General features: G+C 42.8%; 1 protein-coding gene across 21 annotated transcripts in view; it reads left to right on the forward strand.

The window, feature by feature from the left end:
• PHACTR1 (phosphatase and actin regulator 1) overlaps positions 1–12,435 on the forward strand; it is a 570,508-nt gene that overhangs the window by 521,536 nt on the left and 36,537 nt on the right. The window contains exon 9 of one of the 21 annotated variants that reach the window (XM_073005673.1): positions 7,735–10,992. The exons of the other annotated variants lie outside the window; for them this stretch is intronic. Within the exon in view, the coding sequence (XP_072861774.1) occupies positions 7,735–7,762 (28 nt within the window). The 3' untranslated portion in view covers positions 7,763–10,992. Of the gene's footprint in view, positions 1–7,734; positions 10,993–12,435 lie in introns of those variants that run through there. 21 annotated transcript variants of the gene reach the window in all.

Consider the following 12,435-nt stretch of genomic DNA (forward strand, 5'->3'; position numbering starts at 1 on the left):
GCTAGATGGTAGAGACTATTGCTCCTTGACTACAAACCTGTATGCTACGTTACAGTACTGAATACCGTAGCAATTGTAACACATGGTATTCGTGCATCTAAACATAGAAAAGGTAAAATAAAAGTACAGTATTATATTATTTTGGGACCACAGTCCCATATGCAGTCCATTAACCAAAAGGTTGTTATGAGGTGCGTGACTTTGCTCATTTGTGTGGATTGATCTTTAATCAATATGCCATATTCCTAAAAATGAACACTTGTTCCAGGTCTTTGTTTTAAGAATTCAGTTAGGTTGCTGCAGAATGTCTGTAAGTGACTCCTAAAGAACACATCAAGTTGGATGAAGCTGGTGAAGTAGCTTCCCCGCTTTCTTTTCCTTAACACCCACAGCCTGGGAATCAGAAGGGTTTAACGTTAAAGCACCTAGTGACGCTGATAGCTTGAATCTACACTGAAGGCATGGAAACTGGCACTAAGCCCCACGTGGTAGATCAGATGTAGTTTTCTCCTTCGTAAAGGACCAAAATTCTTCCTCTTTTCTCTCCTCCTCACTACTTTATCATTGCCATGACTTAAAAAGCTGGCAAGTGGGGCATACTGAATGAGATAGTGAGGTAATAGTCTGATCATCTCCATGAAACCTAGTATGTGACTCTGCCTTATTTAGAATTGTATAATATGCTAGATAGAAAAAGTCTCCTAAATCTGTATTTTATACTCCTAAGTAGTCTACACCATTGTTGCTACAAGCAGAATATGAAATAATATGTACCAAGGATTATGCGCTGCTTTAAATCATGATACAGTGTTCAAGAGAGAAAATTGAAATCCATTTTTTATGCTTGTAGCACAGCCAATAAAATACAGGAATCGCGACTTCTAAATGTAGTTTGAGTCGTGTTCATGGTTGGGGAAAATTGGTGTGGTGAGTCTGACACACCGACACCTAGCTCCAAAGTGCCAAATAGTGTCTCCCCAGGAATCTAAGGACTAATGCTCAGTGTGAGCTGGCATCTCCCCAGGCTAGGTAATTTCTTCTGCTGCAGAAACACTTTCTAAAAATAGGAATAACAAGAAAAGGCTCTATGAATTCAATTCAACTTGGACTTACTCAGTGTCCCTGGATACATGTCACTGTGAATTACCACTGCAAAGAAAAAAGGAAGGAAAATAGACTGGAGTGAAGTTTTGGAGGCCATGCTTGTAGGCCTAGCCCTTGCGGTTGTGTGCCATTATCATCGTCATCCTCCTCCTCCTCCTCCTCCTCATCATCATCCTCATCTCAGCTGTGGAGGAGCAGGGAGTGGGGCACAGCTTAGAGAGCAGAGGAGAGAAATGGAAACAGGGCCCTGGTATTCGCTCATCTTCAGATCACAAAGCCTGGGTGGGAGTGGCTCAGGCCAGGGAGACTTCCCATAAACTGGGAGGATTCTGAGACCTCCCATAAAACCGAAGGAAGACGCCAGTCACCAAACTGAAACTGTGTGTTGGGAACAAGTCAGGTCAGGGTGAGCATGACTTGAATGTATTTATTGAGTCCTACAACATTTGTACCACAAATGCATGGACTCTTAGAGGAGCTAAGCTGCTTTCAGATAATTTGGCATCTTTTATGAACTCACTGCACACAGTAGAAAATCCTTTTTGAGAGTCCTTCGGGAATGCTGACATCTTCTGAAAGGTGCTCAGATGAACCTAGGCTACAGCACTACCTGTTTGATAGAAAGTTAAAGAAACCACATGTTCACTGGGGCTTATTTAAAAAAAAAAAATCAATGGAAGGTGAGAAAGCTGTCTGGATAACAAGATTTGAGCAAGATGCATTGGAAGGAGGTAGAAGAAAACTTTAAAACCACACATGTAGAGGTTCTGGCATTGAGCCATGGGTCACAGCCATCACAGGGCCCTACAGCCATTGAACATGTCTCAGAGCCCTTGCAGGGACGTGCACGGCCTCTTTCTCCCTCCAGCCTCTAGCTGTTAACAGCTGCAGCAAAGACTGAACTCTTGACATCCTGTTGCTAGGACAGAGTTTCTAAGCCTTGACTCTGTGTGTGTATGTGCTTGCCTGTGTGTCAGGAGCAGAGGAGGCCCAGTCTGCAAGCCCAGGTCTGCATGTTGAGGAGCAGAGCCACATCTTGGGGAGCACCGCTAGTTCTCTGCATCTGTGACTTGTGGCTGCCCCGGCAGCCTATACATTTTTCAGTGATATAGTAAGTGTGGTGGACAAAGAGCTGCCTTTTACCCAGTGGGAACACAATCGATCTTAGTGTTTAAACTTGCAAAGGTTCTTTTTTTTTTTTTTTTTTTTTTTAAAGTGGCCATTCTTGGAGGTTGTGAGTCTTACTTTGTTTTATATTTCAGAGCTGTTTTAAACGACTGATTATTCCAGCAGCATTTCAAATTTTGGGTGCAGGGGGTGGGGAGAGCACAGCTATACTCAACTGCAGACTAAGCAGGGAATGGAGGAATCTTCTGGGCTGCATGGTCACATTTTAAGAGGCTCCTCTTAGGGTAGATGAAGAGGAAGCTTCAAAGACTAAGCTGTTTGTTACTCACAGCCCCTTTTTGTTCTCAGGTGATTTTCCCCTAATCTGTAATGATTGTTCTTGTTTGTTGTTAATCTAAGCAGATGGCAGAAAGAAAGGCTGTGTTTCTAGGATATTTGCTGTGGTTTGTTATTGTTGTTGTCGTTTTTTGATTTTTTTGTTTGTTTTGTTTTGAGATGGAGTCCCACTTTGTTGCCCAGGCTGGAGTGCAGTGGCACAATCTTGGCTCACTGCAACCTCCACCTCCCCGGGTTCAAGTGATTGTCATGCCTCAGCCTTCCGAGTAGCTGGGACTACAGGCATGTGCCACCACACCTGGCTAATTTTTGTGTTTTTAGTAGAGATGGGGTTTCGACCTGTTGGTCAGGCTGGCCTCAAACTCCTAGACTCAAGTGATCCGCCTGCCTCAGCCTCCTAAAGAGCTGGGATTACAGGCATGAGCCACTGTAACCAGCCAGGATATTTGGCGAAGTGAAAGAAGAATCAACCTATCTACATTTAAAGACCTCTTAGGGCGAAGGTCCCTGACACATGCCATATATAACTTTAAAGCCTGTTGCTGTAGATCAAGTGTTTCCCCATCAGCACCTCATCTAATAATCCCCATGCAACCCTGCAAGGCGGCTGCTACTGGGAATCCCATTCTGTAGATGAGGAAACAGAACCAATTATCTTAGAGATGATAAAGGGCAAAGAGAAGCACACCTTCTAAATCCAGGGTTTTCCTATTTCTGGCAAACCCACTGGAAAAAAATGTTTACTTTGGTTTAGTTTTCATGTTGAACAGAGCTTCCCTCCCAAGGACCTGTGGTTTGGTAGGTATCCTGGTGGACTGTAAAGTTCTAGACCAGTGGGTCAAGCTTGTACATGCAAATGTCCTCAAGGGAGAGATAAGGCATGGAATGAAGAAGAGGAAAGGAGATATTCTTCTATCTCGGGCTTAACTGGGCTTTTTATTGCATTTCAGTAATACCTGCGCCTGTTGCAATGTGGGGAACAGAGGTTCGATGCAGTGGTTCTCCTGGTGTGGCCCATGGGCTAATGGCATCATCTTCCCCTGGGAATTTGTTGAGGCCCCACGTATTGTCAGGCCCCACCCCAGACTCAGACTCAGAAATTCTTGGACTGGGGATGGGGGAGGTGTGCAGGAATCTGCATTTTAACCAGCATGATTCCAATGCACACTAAAGTTTGAGAAGCAGTGGGCTAGTAAGAAGAGCAATCAAAGACTTTGGAGCTGGACCTGAACTTGAAAGCTCTTCACCATTTACTAACTGGGCCCCTGTCAAGCCTTAGTTTCCACGTCTGTAAGATGAACCTCCCACACAAGGTCATCCAGAGCACCAAATGAGTAAGACTTTCAATTGTAGTAGATAATGAATACTAGTTCCTTCCTTCTCCTGGTGAGTTTGAATACTGTATTATGCTAGACTCTTATTAGAATAAGTAATGCTGGGTGGGTGCAGTGACTCACACCTGTAATCCCTGCATTTTGGGAGGCCGAGGCAGGTGGATCACTTGAGATCAGGAGTTCAAGACCAGCCTGTTGAGCAAGGTAAAACCCCATCTCTACTAAAAATGCAACAACAAAAAAAAACTAGCCAGGTGTGGTGGCACAGGCCTGTAGTTCCAGCTACTTGGTAGCCTGAGGCAGGAGAATCGCTTGAACCCAGGAGATGGAGGTTGCAGTGAGCTGAGTTTGCACCACTGCACTCCTCCAGTCTGGGCCAAAAAAAAAAAAAAAAAAGAATAAGGAATGCTAGTTACCCTAACAGGAAAATCCTAAATCCCAGTCACCTAAGGCAGCAAAAGTTTATTTCTCACTAGAGTTAAGCCTAATGTGGATCTGGTAGCCTTGATCCTTCAGGTAGCCATTACATACTTCTAGAACACATAGCTCCAATCTCAGTTTCAAGGGAAGAGCAAGTAGAGGAGGCACACACATCACTTCTGCTCACAGTCCATTCATCAGAACCCAATCTCACTTCAAGGGAGTGTGGAAAACATAGAGAAGCACACGCAGTGTTGGAAGGGCATAAAGGACCTTTTCCACAATTCTACTGAGTCTACAGTTGCCACGTAGGTCTTTAGGTCATGGTTCTTGCAGTTGTGTAAAAGGGACTGTCACAGCTCTAAGAGACTTGATTAAGACTTTTCACACTTAGCAGTTGGAATTCAGGGGCACCAGGTACATCTGAATGGAGCATATCATGTGGATTGCCAGAGGGATCTGTCTTGGGGCCAGTATATAGTGGTCACTAATACCCATGGTCTATATCAATGAATTTGCGCCTGAGGTTAAGTTTAGTAAACCAACTTAAGGAAATCAAAATTATCTCAATTAGAGAAAACAGACTTAAAAAAATCAACATTGCTTTTGCTTAAAGGAAAAACTAGCTTAACTACAACTGAGAAATCACAAAAAGGAACAGTAGACTTTGAACCTGAGTGAGTTTGTTTTATATGAGTTTAAGGTTAAATTTCCAGGGAAACAAGTTACTAAGGGAGACCATGGGAACCTCAGCTTCAGCCAATTGATTCAACTGGAAACTGTTGATGAAGCACCAACCGTGTTCACAGCTCTGTAGTGGGTGTTATTTAAAAGGTAGCTAGATAATTATGCTTCTCAGAAGGTTTAGATGAGTGAGTAATGGTATGCTTACTGTTCTCTGGTTTCATCCAGAAAAGATGCAGCAAGTTCCATGAAGAAGGTGCAGATCTCTCTGTAGCAAATTCTTTCATGGGTGCAAATTTATTTTAGATTATTTCTCTTGCCATTTTTTTCCCCTTTAAAATGTCCCCAAAAGAATGGAAATGAGTCAGGGCTCTGATCATGTAAACACTGAATAATCTAAACATCTGTTTCTGAGGTTTCTTTTCTCTTAAACTTGTGCATTAATGTGAACAACTTCAACTTGAGTTGTCAGACCACTTTTTTTTTTTTTTTTGGCAAGATGTTCTTGTCTTTTCTACAACCTTTTAACCACTTATAAGCTTATAACAGCCACAAAGATGTGTCATTTCTCTCATAAATTTACCATGAAAGGATTTCTTAGTCACTTGTGAACTTACCAGGAGGCAGTGGATAAACTCTGATTTAAATCATTTTATGAAGCATTCAAATAATGGCCTAAACCTTGGTTAAAAGGCAATTTTACTGCATGGAATATTCAAATATCTCTTCTAGGCCTTTCAGATTGGCACTGAGATTTTTGTCACTGTGTGGACTTTGGGCCTATGACTTGTTGGAAACTCTTTGATGAGTTTCTTTTAAAAGAAAAAAAACTTAGGTTCAAGGGTATATGTGCAGGTTTATTAGAGAGGTAAATTGCATATAGCGGGAGTTTGGTGTGCAGATTATTTTGTCGCCCAGGTAATAAGCATAGTACCTGATAGGTAGTTTGGTAGTTTTTTGATCCTCAACCTGCTCCTACCCTCCACCCTCAAGTAGACCCCAGTGCCTGTTGTTTCCTTTTTTGTGTCTGTGTACTCAGTGTTTAACATGTGGTATTTGGTTTTCTGTTCCTGTGTTAGTTTGCTTAGGATTATGGCCTCCAGCTCCATCCATGTTACTGCAAAGAACATGATCTCATTCTTTTTTATGGCTGCATAGTATTCCATGGTGTATATGTGTATATGTACTGCATTTTCTTTATCCAGTCAGCCATTGATGGGTATTTAGGTTGATTCCATGTCTTCACTGTGGGCAGTGAATAGTGCTGTGATGAACACACATGTGCATGTGTCTTTATGGTAGACTGATTTCTATTCCTTTGGGTATATACCCAGTAACGGGATTGCAAAGTCGACGGGTAATTCTGTTTTAAGGTGTTTGAGAAATAGCAACTGCTCTCCACAATGGCTGTTTACAGTCCCACCAGCAGCATATAAATGTTCTCTTTTCTCCACAACCTCGCCAGCATCTATTATTTTTTCACTTTTTAATAATAGCCATTCCAATTGGTGTGAGGTGATACTTGGTTTTGATTTGCATTTCTCTAATGATTAACGATGTTGAGCATTTTTTCATGTTTGTTGGCCACGTGTATGTCTGTTTTTGAAAAGTGTCTGTTCATGTCCTTTTTAATGGGGTTGTTTGGTTTTTGCTTGTAAATTTAAGTTTCTTATAGAGCTGGATATTAGAACTTCGTTGGACATATAGTTTGCAAATATTTTCTCCCATTCAGTAGGTTGTCTGTTTACTCTGTTGACAGTTTCTTCTGCTGTACAGAAGCTCTTTGGTTTAATTAGGTGCCATTTGTCAATTTTTGTTTTCATTGCAATTGCCTTTGGCATCTTTATGAAATCTTTGCCAGGTCTTGTGTTCAGAATGGTATTTCCTAGGTTATCTTCCAGGGTTTCTATAGTTTTAGGTTTTAAATCTTTTAATCTATCTCGAGTTGATTTTTGTATATGGTATAAGGAGGAGGTCTAGTTTCAATTTCCTGCATATAGCTAGCCAGTTATTCCAGCTCTTTCGTGCATTTCTTCACCCACTTCACAACTGTATCATTAGGATCTGAGACTGTAATAGAACATTTTAGAACTTAAATGGACATTTACTATCACTGTGTCTAGCCTTAATTTTACAGGTAAACAGCTGATAGATGCTATGCTACTAGTCAAGTTCACATAGTAATTTCTGACAAACTAGGATTTAAAATAAAGTCCTCTGACCCAGCCAGTACTTAAAATTAATATCTCTCAAAAAAGGGAGAAATATATCACATTTTACTAGAAGAAACAGGCCAGTTGTTTGTTAGCAACCATAACAAATCATATACCTTAGTTGATTTTCTCAAAAGAAAAATAAATAAATAATGTAGAGGTGAAATTTTTTTTGAGTGAAATCTTTAAAAAGAAATTCAGTAAAAGGAATCCTTGAATTCTCCCATAGATATGTTCTTTCATAGCCAGCATTATCTTCCTTGATCCCACTTAGCCAAAAGACCACTGAAATTAAATGTGTCAATGAAAGATGTTTCCCTATATGGATGGCTGATGGTTCATTACAGCCGAGCAAAGTCTCGTTAATCATTTTGAAAACTAGGCAGGTACTCTAGAAAATTCTTTGGCCGGTACCTTAATTTAGAGTTGGCCTATTCTTGTGATTCTGTCTTTCAAATGATAAGTGAAACTCTAATCATCTATACTGATTAAGAATTATCTGTTCTTTGTTTCAGTGGTGAAGTTGGCATTTCCAGTCTATAATTTCCATTGCATACAGTGCTTCTTCTCCCTCACCCACCAAATGTGGCTTCAGGCTTGATGGGATATGATTTTTCTGTAGCCCCTATACAGAGCTTGCACACGGACCTGAATATTGAAAGAGCAGAACGGGATTACAACTGAGAAATTTGCAGTACAGTTGTTCTTCACGTGTCCCCATGTATCTTTGCTTACTGGCAAAACACCTCGAATCTCATGCAAACTGCTAATAGGAGTGATTCATTTTATTTATCTTCATTATGTTCATTTCACTCCTCCTGGGGTGCCAAGATTTTTATAATGGCCTCAAAAATTGCATACATGCCTAACTAAATAGTAATTTTGAAGCAGAATGTAAACAGGGAAAAGCATCCAAAGATGCAACCCTGGAAAATCGCTTTTCCTCTCATTCTAAAAGCAATTCCTTTGAAATATAAGTGAATACACTTCTATTTTAGGAAGTGTGATCATGAAAATTTGATCTTCTGTGCCCTTCGACTCATTAAAACAGTAGTTATTCAAAATGGGCAGCCTCTTTAGATCCTCTGAAAAGAAATAGGTAGACAGATAAGCAGTGGGTGCAGACAGGTCATCGGTGTATTGAAAAGAGGTTCGCCTCTCCTGTAAATCCAACCCTCCTTTTGACTGTTAGGATTTTCCTTGTTTTGCTCATCTTCACATTGTAACTTATTGTTTCCTCTTTTGCATGTGTGCGTGTGTGTGTGTGTGTGTGTGTGTGTGTGTGTGTTTGTGTGTGTGTATGTGATGGAGTTTCATTTTTGTCCCCCAGGCTGCAGTGCAATGGCTCCATCTCAGCTGACTGCAACCTCCGCCTCCTGGGTTAAAACGATTCTCCTGCCTCAGCCTCCCGAGTAGCTGATATTACAGGTGCCTGCCACCATGCCTGGCTAATTTTTGTATTTTTAATAGACACAGGGTTTTACCACATTGGCCAGGCTGGGGGAACTCCTGACCTCTCAGGTGATCCGCCTGCCTTAGCCTCCCAAAGTGCTTGGATTATAGGTGTGAGCCACCGTGCCCAGCCCAAGTTCCCTCTTAAAAGATGCCAAGACAGGTAATTGCATCTTCCTGTGCATTAACATGACATTGTGGAAGCTAGGCATGCACCTATAGCCCCAGCTGCTCGGGAGGCTGAGGCTAGAGAATCACGTGAGGTCAGGACTTCAAGGTTGTAGTCTGTGATGATCATACCTGTGAATAGCCACTGCACTCCAGCCTGGGCAACATAGTGAGACCCTGCCTCTTGACAGATACTCTAAAAATGAGTACCTGTCATTTTTAAATGACATTATAAAGGAGCTGCCGTCTACAAATTTGGTTCAACCAATGAATCTACCACCTGCCCATTCTACCCAAAGAAGCCTGGTTAATGTGGCATTTCAGGTGAAGCCCCCAGCACATCCTCCTTCAGTTACTCAGCACTGCCTTTATATTCATGGAACTGTGAGCGAGCAGCTTCTCCCTGAAGCCTGCCATATCAGTCCAGCACATCCTTGAAGCATTTCTGCAGAGCAGCCTTGGCCCTCGCTCTGTGGTGGTTCTCTGTCAAATTTCCCAATCTCTTCACAGTTCTTAATGAACAGAGCCATCTGCGGCCACAGCCTGTGAAATCTGATTCTCTTCACACAGTCAGCAAACAGAGCCACTGGGATATGCTCAGGCAGCTCCCAGGAGGAAACCATAAATGCATATAGCTTTGTCTAGGCAAAAATAAAATGAGCTCATTCATTCAAAACAAAACAATGAAAAACATTGTATCATGTCAGCTGCAGGCTACCTAAGAAATTAGTTAAAATGTATCATAAATGTAGATCACATATTAAGTGATCTCTATGCACTAATTTGTTTATAATATAGCATCGAGGTATTTGTAAAATTCTATGGCACATGTTTTGAACGTGAAAACTTGTCATTTCTATACAATCTTTCAAACTGCCTGTTTGGCAAATAAACTTGATTTCGGGGGAAATTCTGGTCTCTTGTGTGTGATCACGGTTATCCTCATGTTGAGGTGATCGCAAAGCCCCAAACTGAGGGACCCCTGTTAGAGGAGATCAATCATCATTGTAAGGCCAATTAGTAGACAGGGCAATAACTCATATTGGGAGAAGCATGCCTTTAGCTGCCATAAATGGAGGAACTCACAGTTGCAGCCACATCCCAGCAGCTCTGATCAGACTGCAGAGCTACCAAAAATCGAATCCGCATGTGTGGGGTAAAGCACAAGCAAGGGACAGAAGACTGGAAGCCACAGCGGAGAGGAAGTTGGCATAAAAAGCACTCTGCAAACATCAAAATCATGTGCCAGCTAAGCAAAGCCAATGCATAAGCTAGAATGTCTTCTAGATATTTTATTCACGATGATGAGGGTGATGAAGAACAAGAGGAGGAGAAGTTAGGCCTTCCATCCTCCCTGGCCAGCCACAGTTCCAAATTGTACCATTCTTAAAGGTTTGATTAACCGTTCGTGGCTTATCAGCATTATTCTTTGTAGCCTTTTGGCCGTGCTCGTGCAGGGGTCCCCAACCCCCAGGCGGTGGACTGGTATCAGTCTGTGACCTGTTAGGAAACAGGGCCCGCAGCAGGAAATGAGTGGCGGGAGCGAGCGTTACTGCCTGAGCCCCGCCTTCTGTCAGATCAGTGGTGGCATTAGATTCTCATAGGAGCGCAAACCCTGTTGTGAACTGCGCATGCGAGGGATCTAGGTTGCACGTTCCTTATGAGACTCTAACTAACGCCTGATGATCTGAGGTGGAATCACCCTTCCCCTGAAACCACCTTCCCCCCACACCCCCATCCATGGAAAAACTGTCTCCCATGAAGGCAGTCCCTGGTGCCATAAAGGTTGGGGACAGCTGGTCTAGTGTGTTAAAGGCCCCAGCGGATTACATCTTTCTGCTCAGGGTTATGAACTACACTAAAATGTATGGTGACTAGGCCGGGTGCGGTGGCTCACACCTGTAATCCTAGCACTTTGGGAGGCCAAGGCGGGTGGATCACCTAAGGTCAGGAGTTCAAGACCATCCTGGCTAACATGGTGAAACCCCGTCCCTACTAAAATTACAAAAATTAGCCCGGTGTGTTGGCAGGTGCCTGTAATCCCAGCTACTCAGGGGGCTGAGGCAGGAGAATCGCTTGAACCTGGGAGGCGGAGGTTGCAGTGGGCCAAGATTTCACCACTGCACTCCAGCCTAGGCAACAGAGCAAAACTCCATCTAAAAAAAAAAAAAAAAAAAAAAGTATGGTGACTAAAGAATCACTCATTTCATTTTTCACTAGGGAACCAAAATAATTTCCATCTTGTAAGTTACAACCGTTTGTGTGATTCTGCTCCATGGATGCTTCAAGAAAGTAGTTTTCAGACATTGGTGACACTCCATGGTAGGGGCCCACCAGCTGTGGCCCACAGACTAAACCCACTCCACTGCCTATGTTTGTCAATAAAGCTTTATTGGAACATATTCACACTCATTATTTACCTACTCTCTGTGGTTGCTTACATGCTATAATGGCAGCGTTGAGTAGCTGCAACAGAAACTGTATGGCCCACAAAGCCCAAAGTATTTACTATCTGTCCCTTTGAAGAAGAAAGAAATGAGACATTTAAGGACCTAGAGTGAGGACATTAGAGAATGTGGCCTTGCTCTCACAGTGTTGATCCTAGATATATTTAGAAAATGCATGCGCCTGAAATATCTCCATTAGAGAAACTGAATTCATCCTCACACACATAAGGATTTTCTTTGTGCTCATTACTCTAATCAAAATGATCCCATTTACCTTTACTTCTTAGTCTAGATTCGCCTGTATGTAGCATACAGATTATGCTGGGAATATGGTCCAGTTTTTCAAACTTGATTTATTACCTGAGCAGTTAGAAAAGCTACTTCAAGGACAACCAGGTATCATTGAAAGCAGCTCAGCTCAGCTGTCGGCCAGCTAAGAAGCGGCTGGCTGTGCAGACAGACTGAGAGAAGGAATCTGTGTAAGCAGAAAATGTGTGTTGTCCTCAAGAAAGGAAGGCCACAGCCACGCCAGGCAGGCTTAGCTTGAAAATAAATATCAGCAGGCGTGAGAAGTATGTTCCTGTTTTTGCAGCTGAAGCTAGATTCCAAGTCCTGCAGGAAAAGGTGGGGGCTGGAAGGAGGGTCGCCAACGAGTAAGAGCCAGATACTAGAACATGACTCCTTGGGCGCAAGACAGGCCTAGCCTCAAGACAGGTGGTACACAAATGGAGTGTCACACAGATAGGAAGAGATGTGGCAAGAGCTCTGGCAAATTGCAAAACCGCAGAATATGCTTGGAATGTGTGTAACACGGTGGTGAAGAGAGGCTGACAAATCCTCTACACGACACTTATTGCATGAAGAAAACATATCCATTTTACACACACACACACACAAAATCGATCTTCTGATCAGTGAAAGGAGCTACTGACAATGGCCCCTGTGTGTGGTCCATGTGCCTCTCCCATGAGTGGCAGCCACCTGAGAAGGGTGGCTTTCAGGACCCCGAATGGCCATGTGTCCCTGTCTGCTGTGTGTAGGATTCTGCCTGCCAGGCACACCCAGCCTCCCAGTGAACTCTTGTTAGAGACACATCAGGTGGGATGCTGGCCATCGGCGGGCACTCTCCTGGAAGGAGGCGATGGCTCC

Source organism: Chlorocebus sabaeus, chromosome 17 (assembly GCF_047675955.1).
Source record: "Chlorocebus sabaeus isolate Y175 chromosome 17, mChlSab1.0.hap1, whole genome shotgun sequence".
NCBI classification, from domain to species: Eukaryota; Metazoa; Chordata; class Mammalia; order Primates; family Cercopithecidae; genus Chlorocebus; species Chlorocebus sabaeus.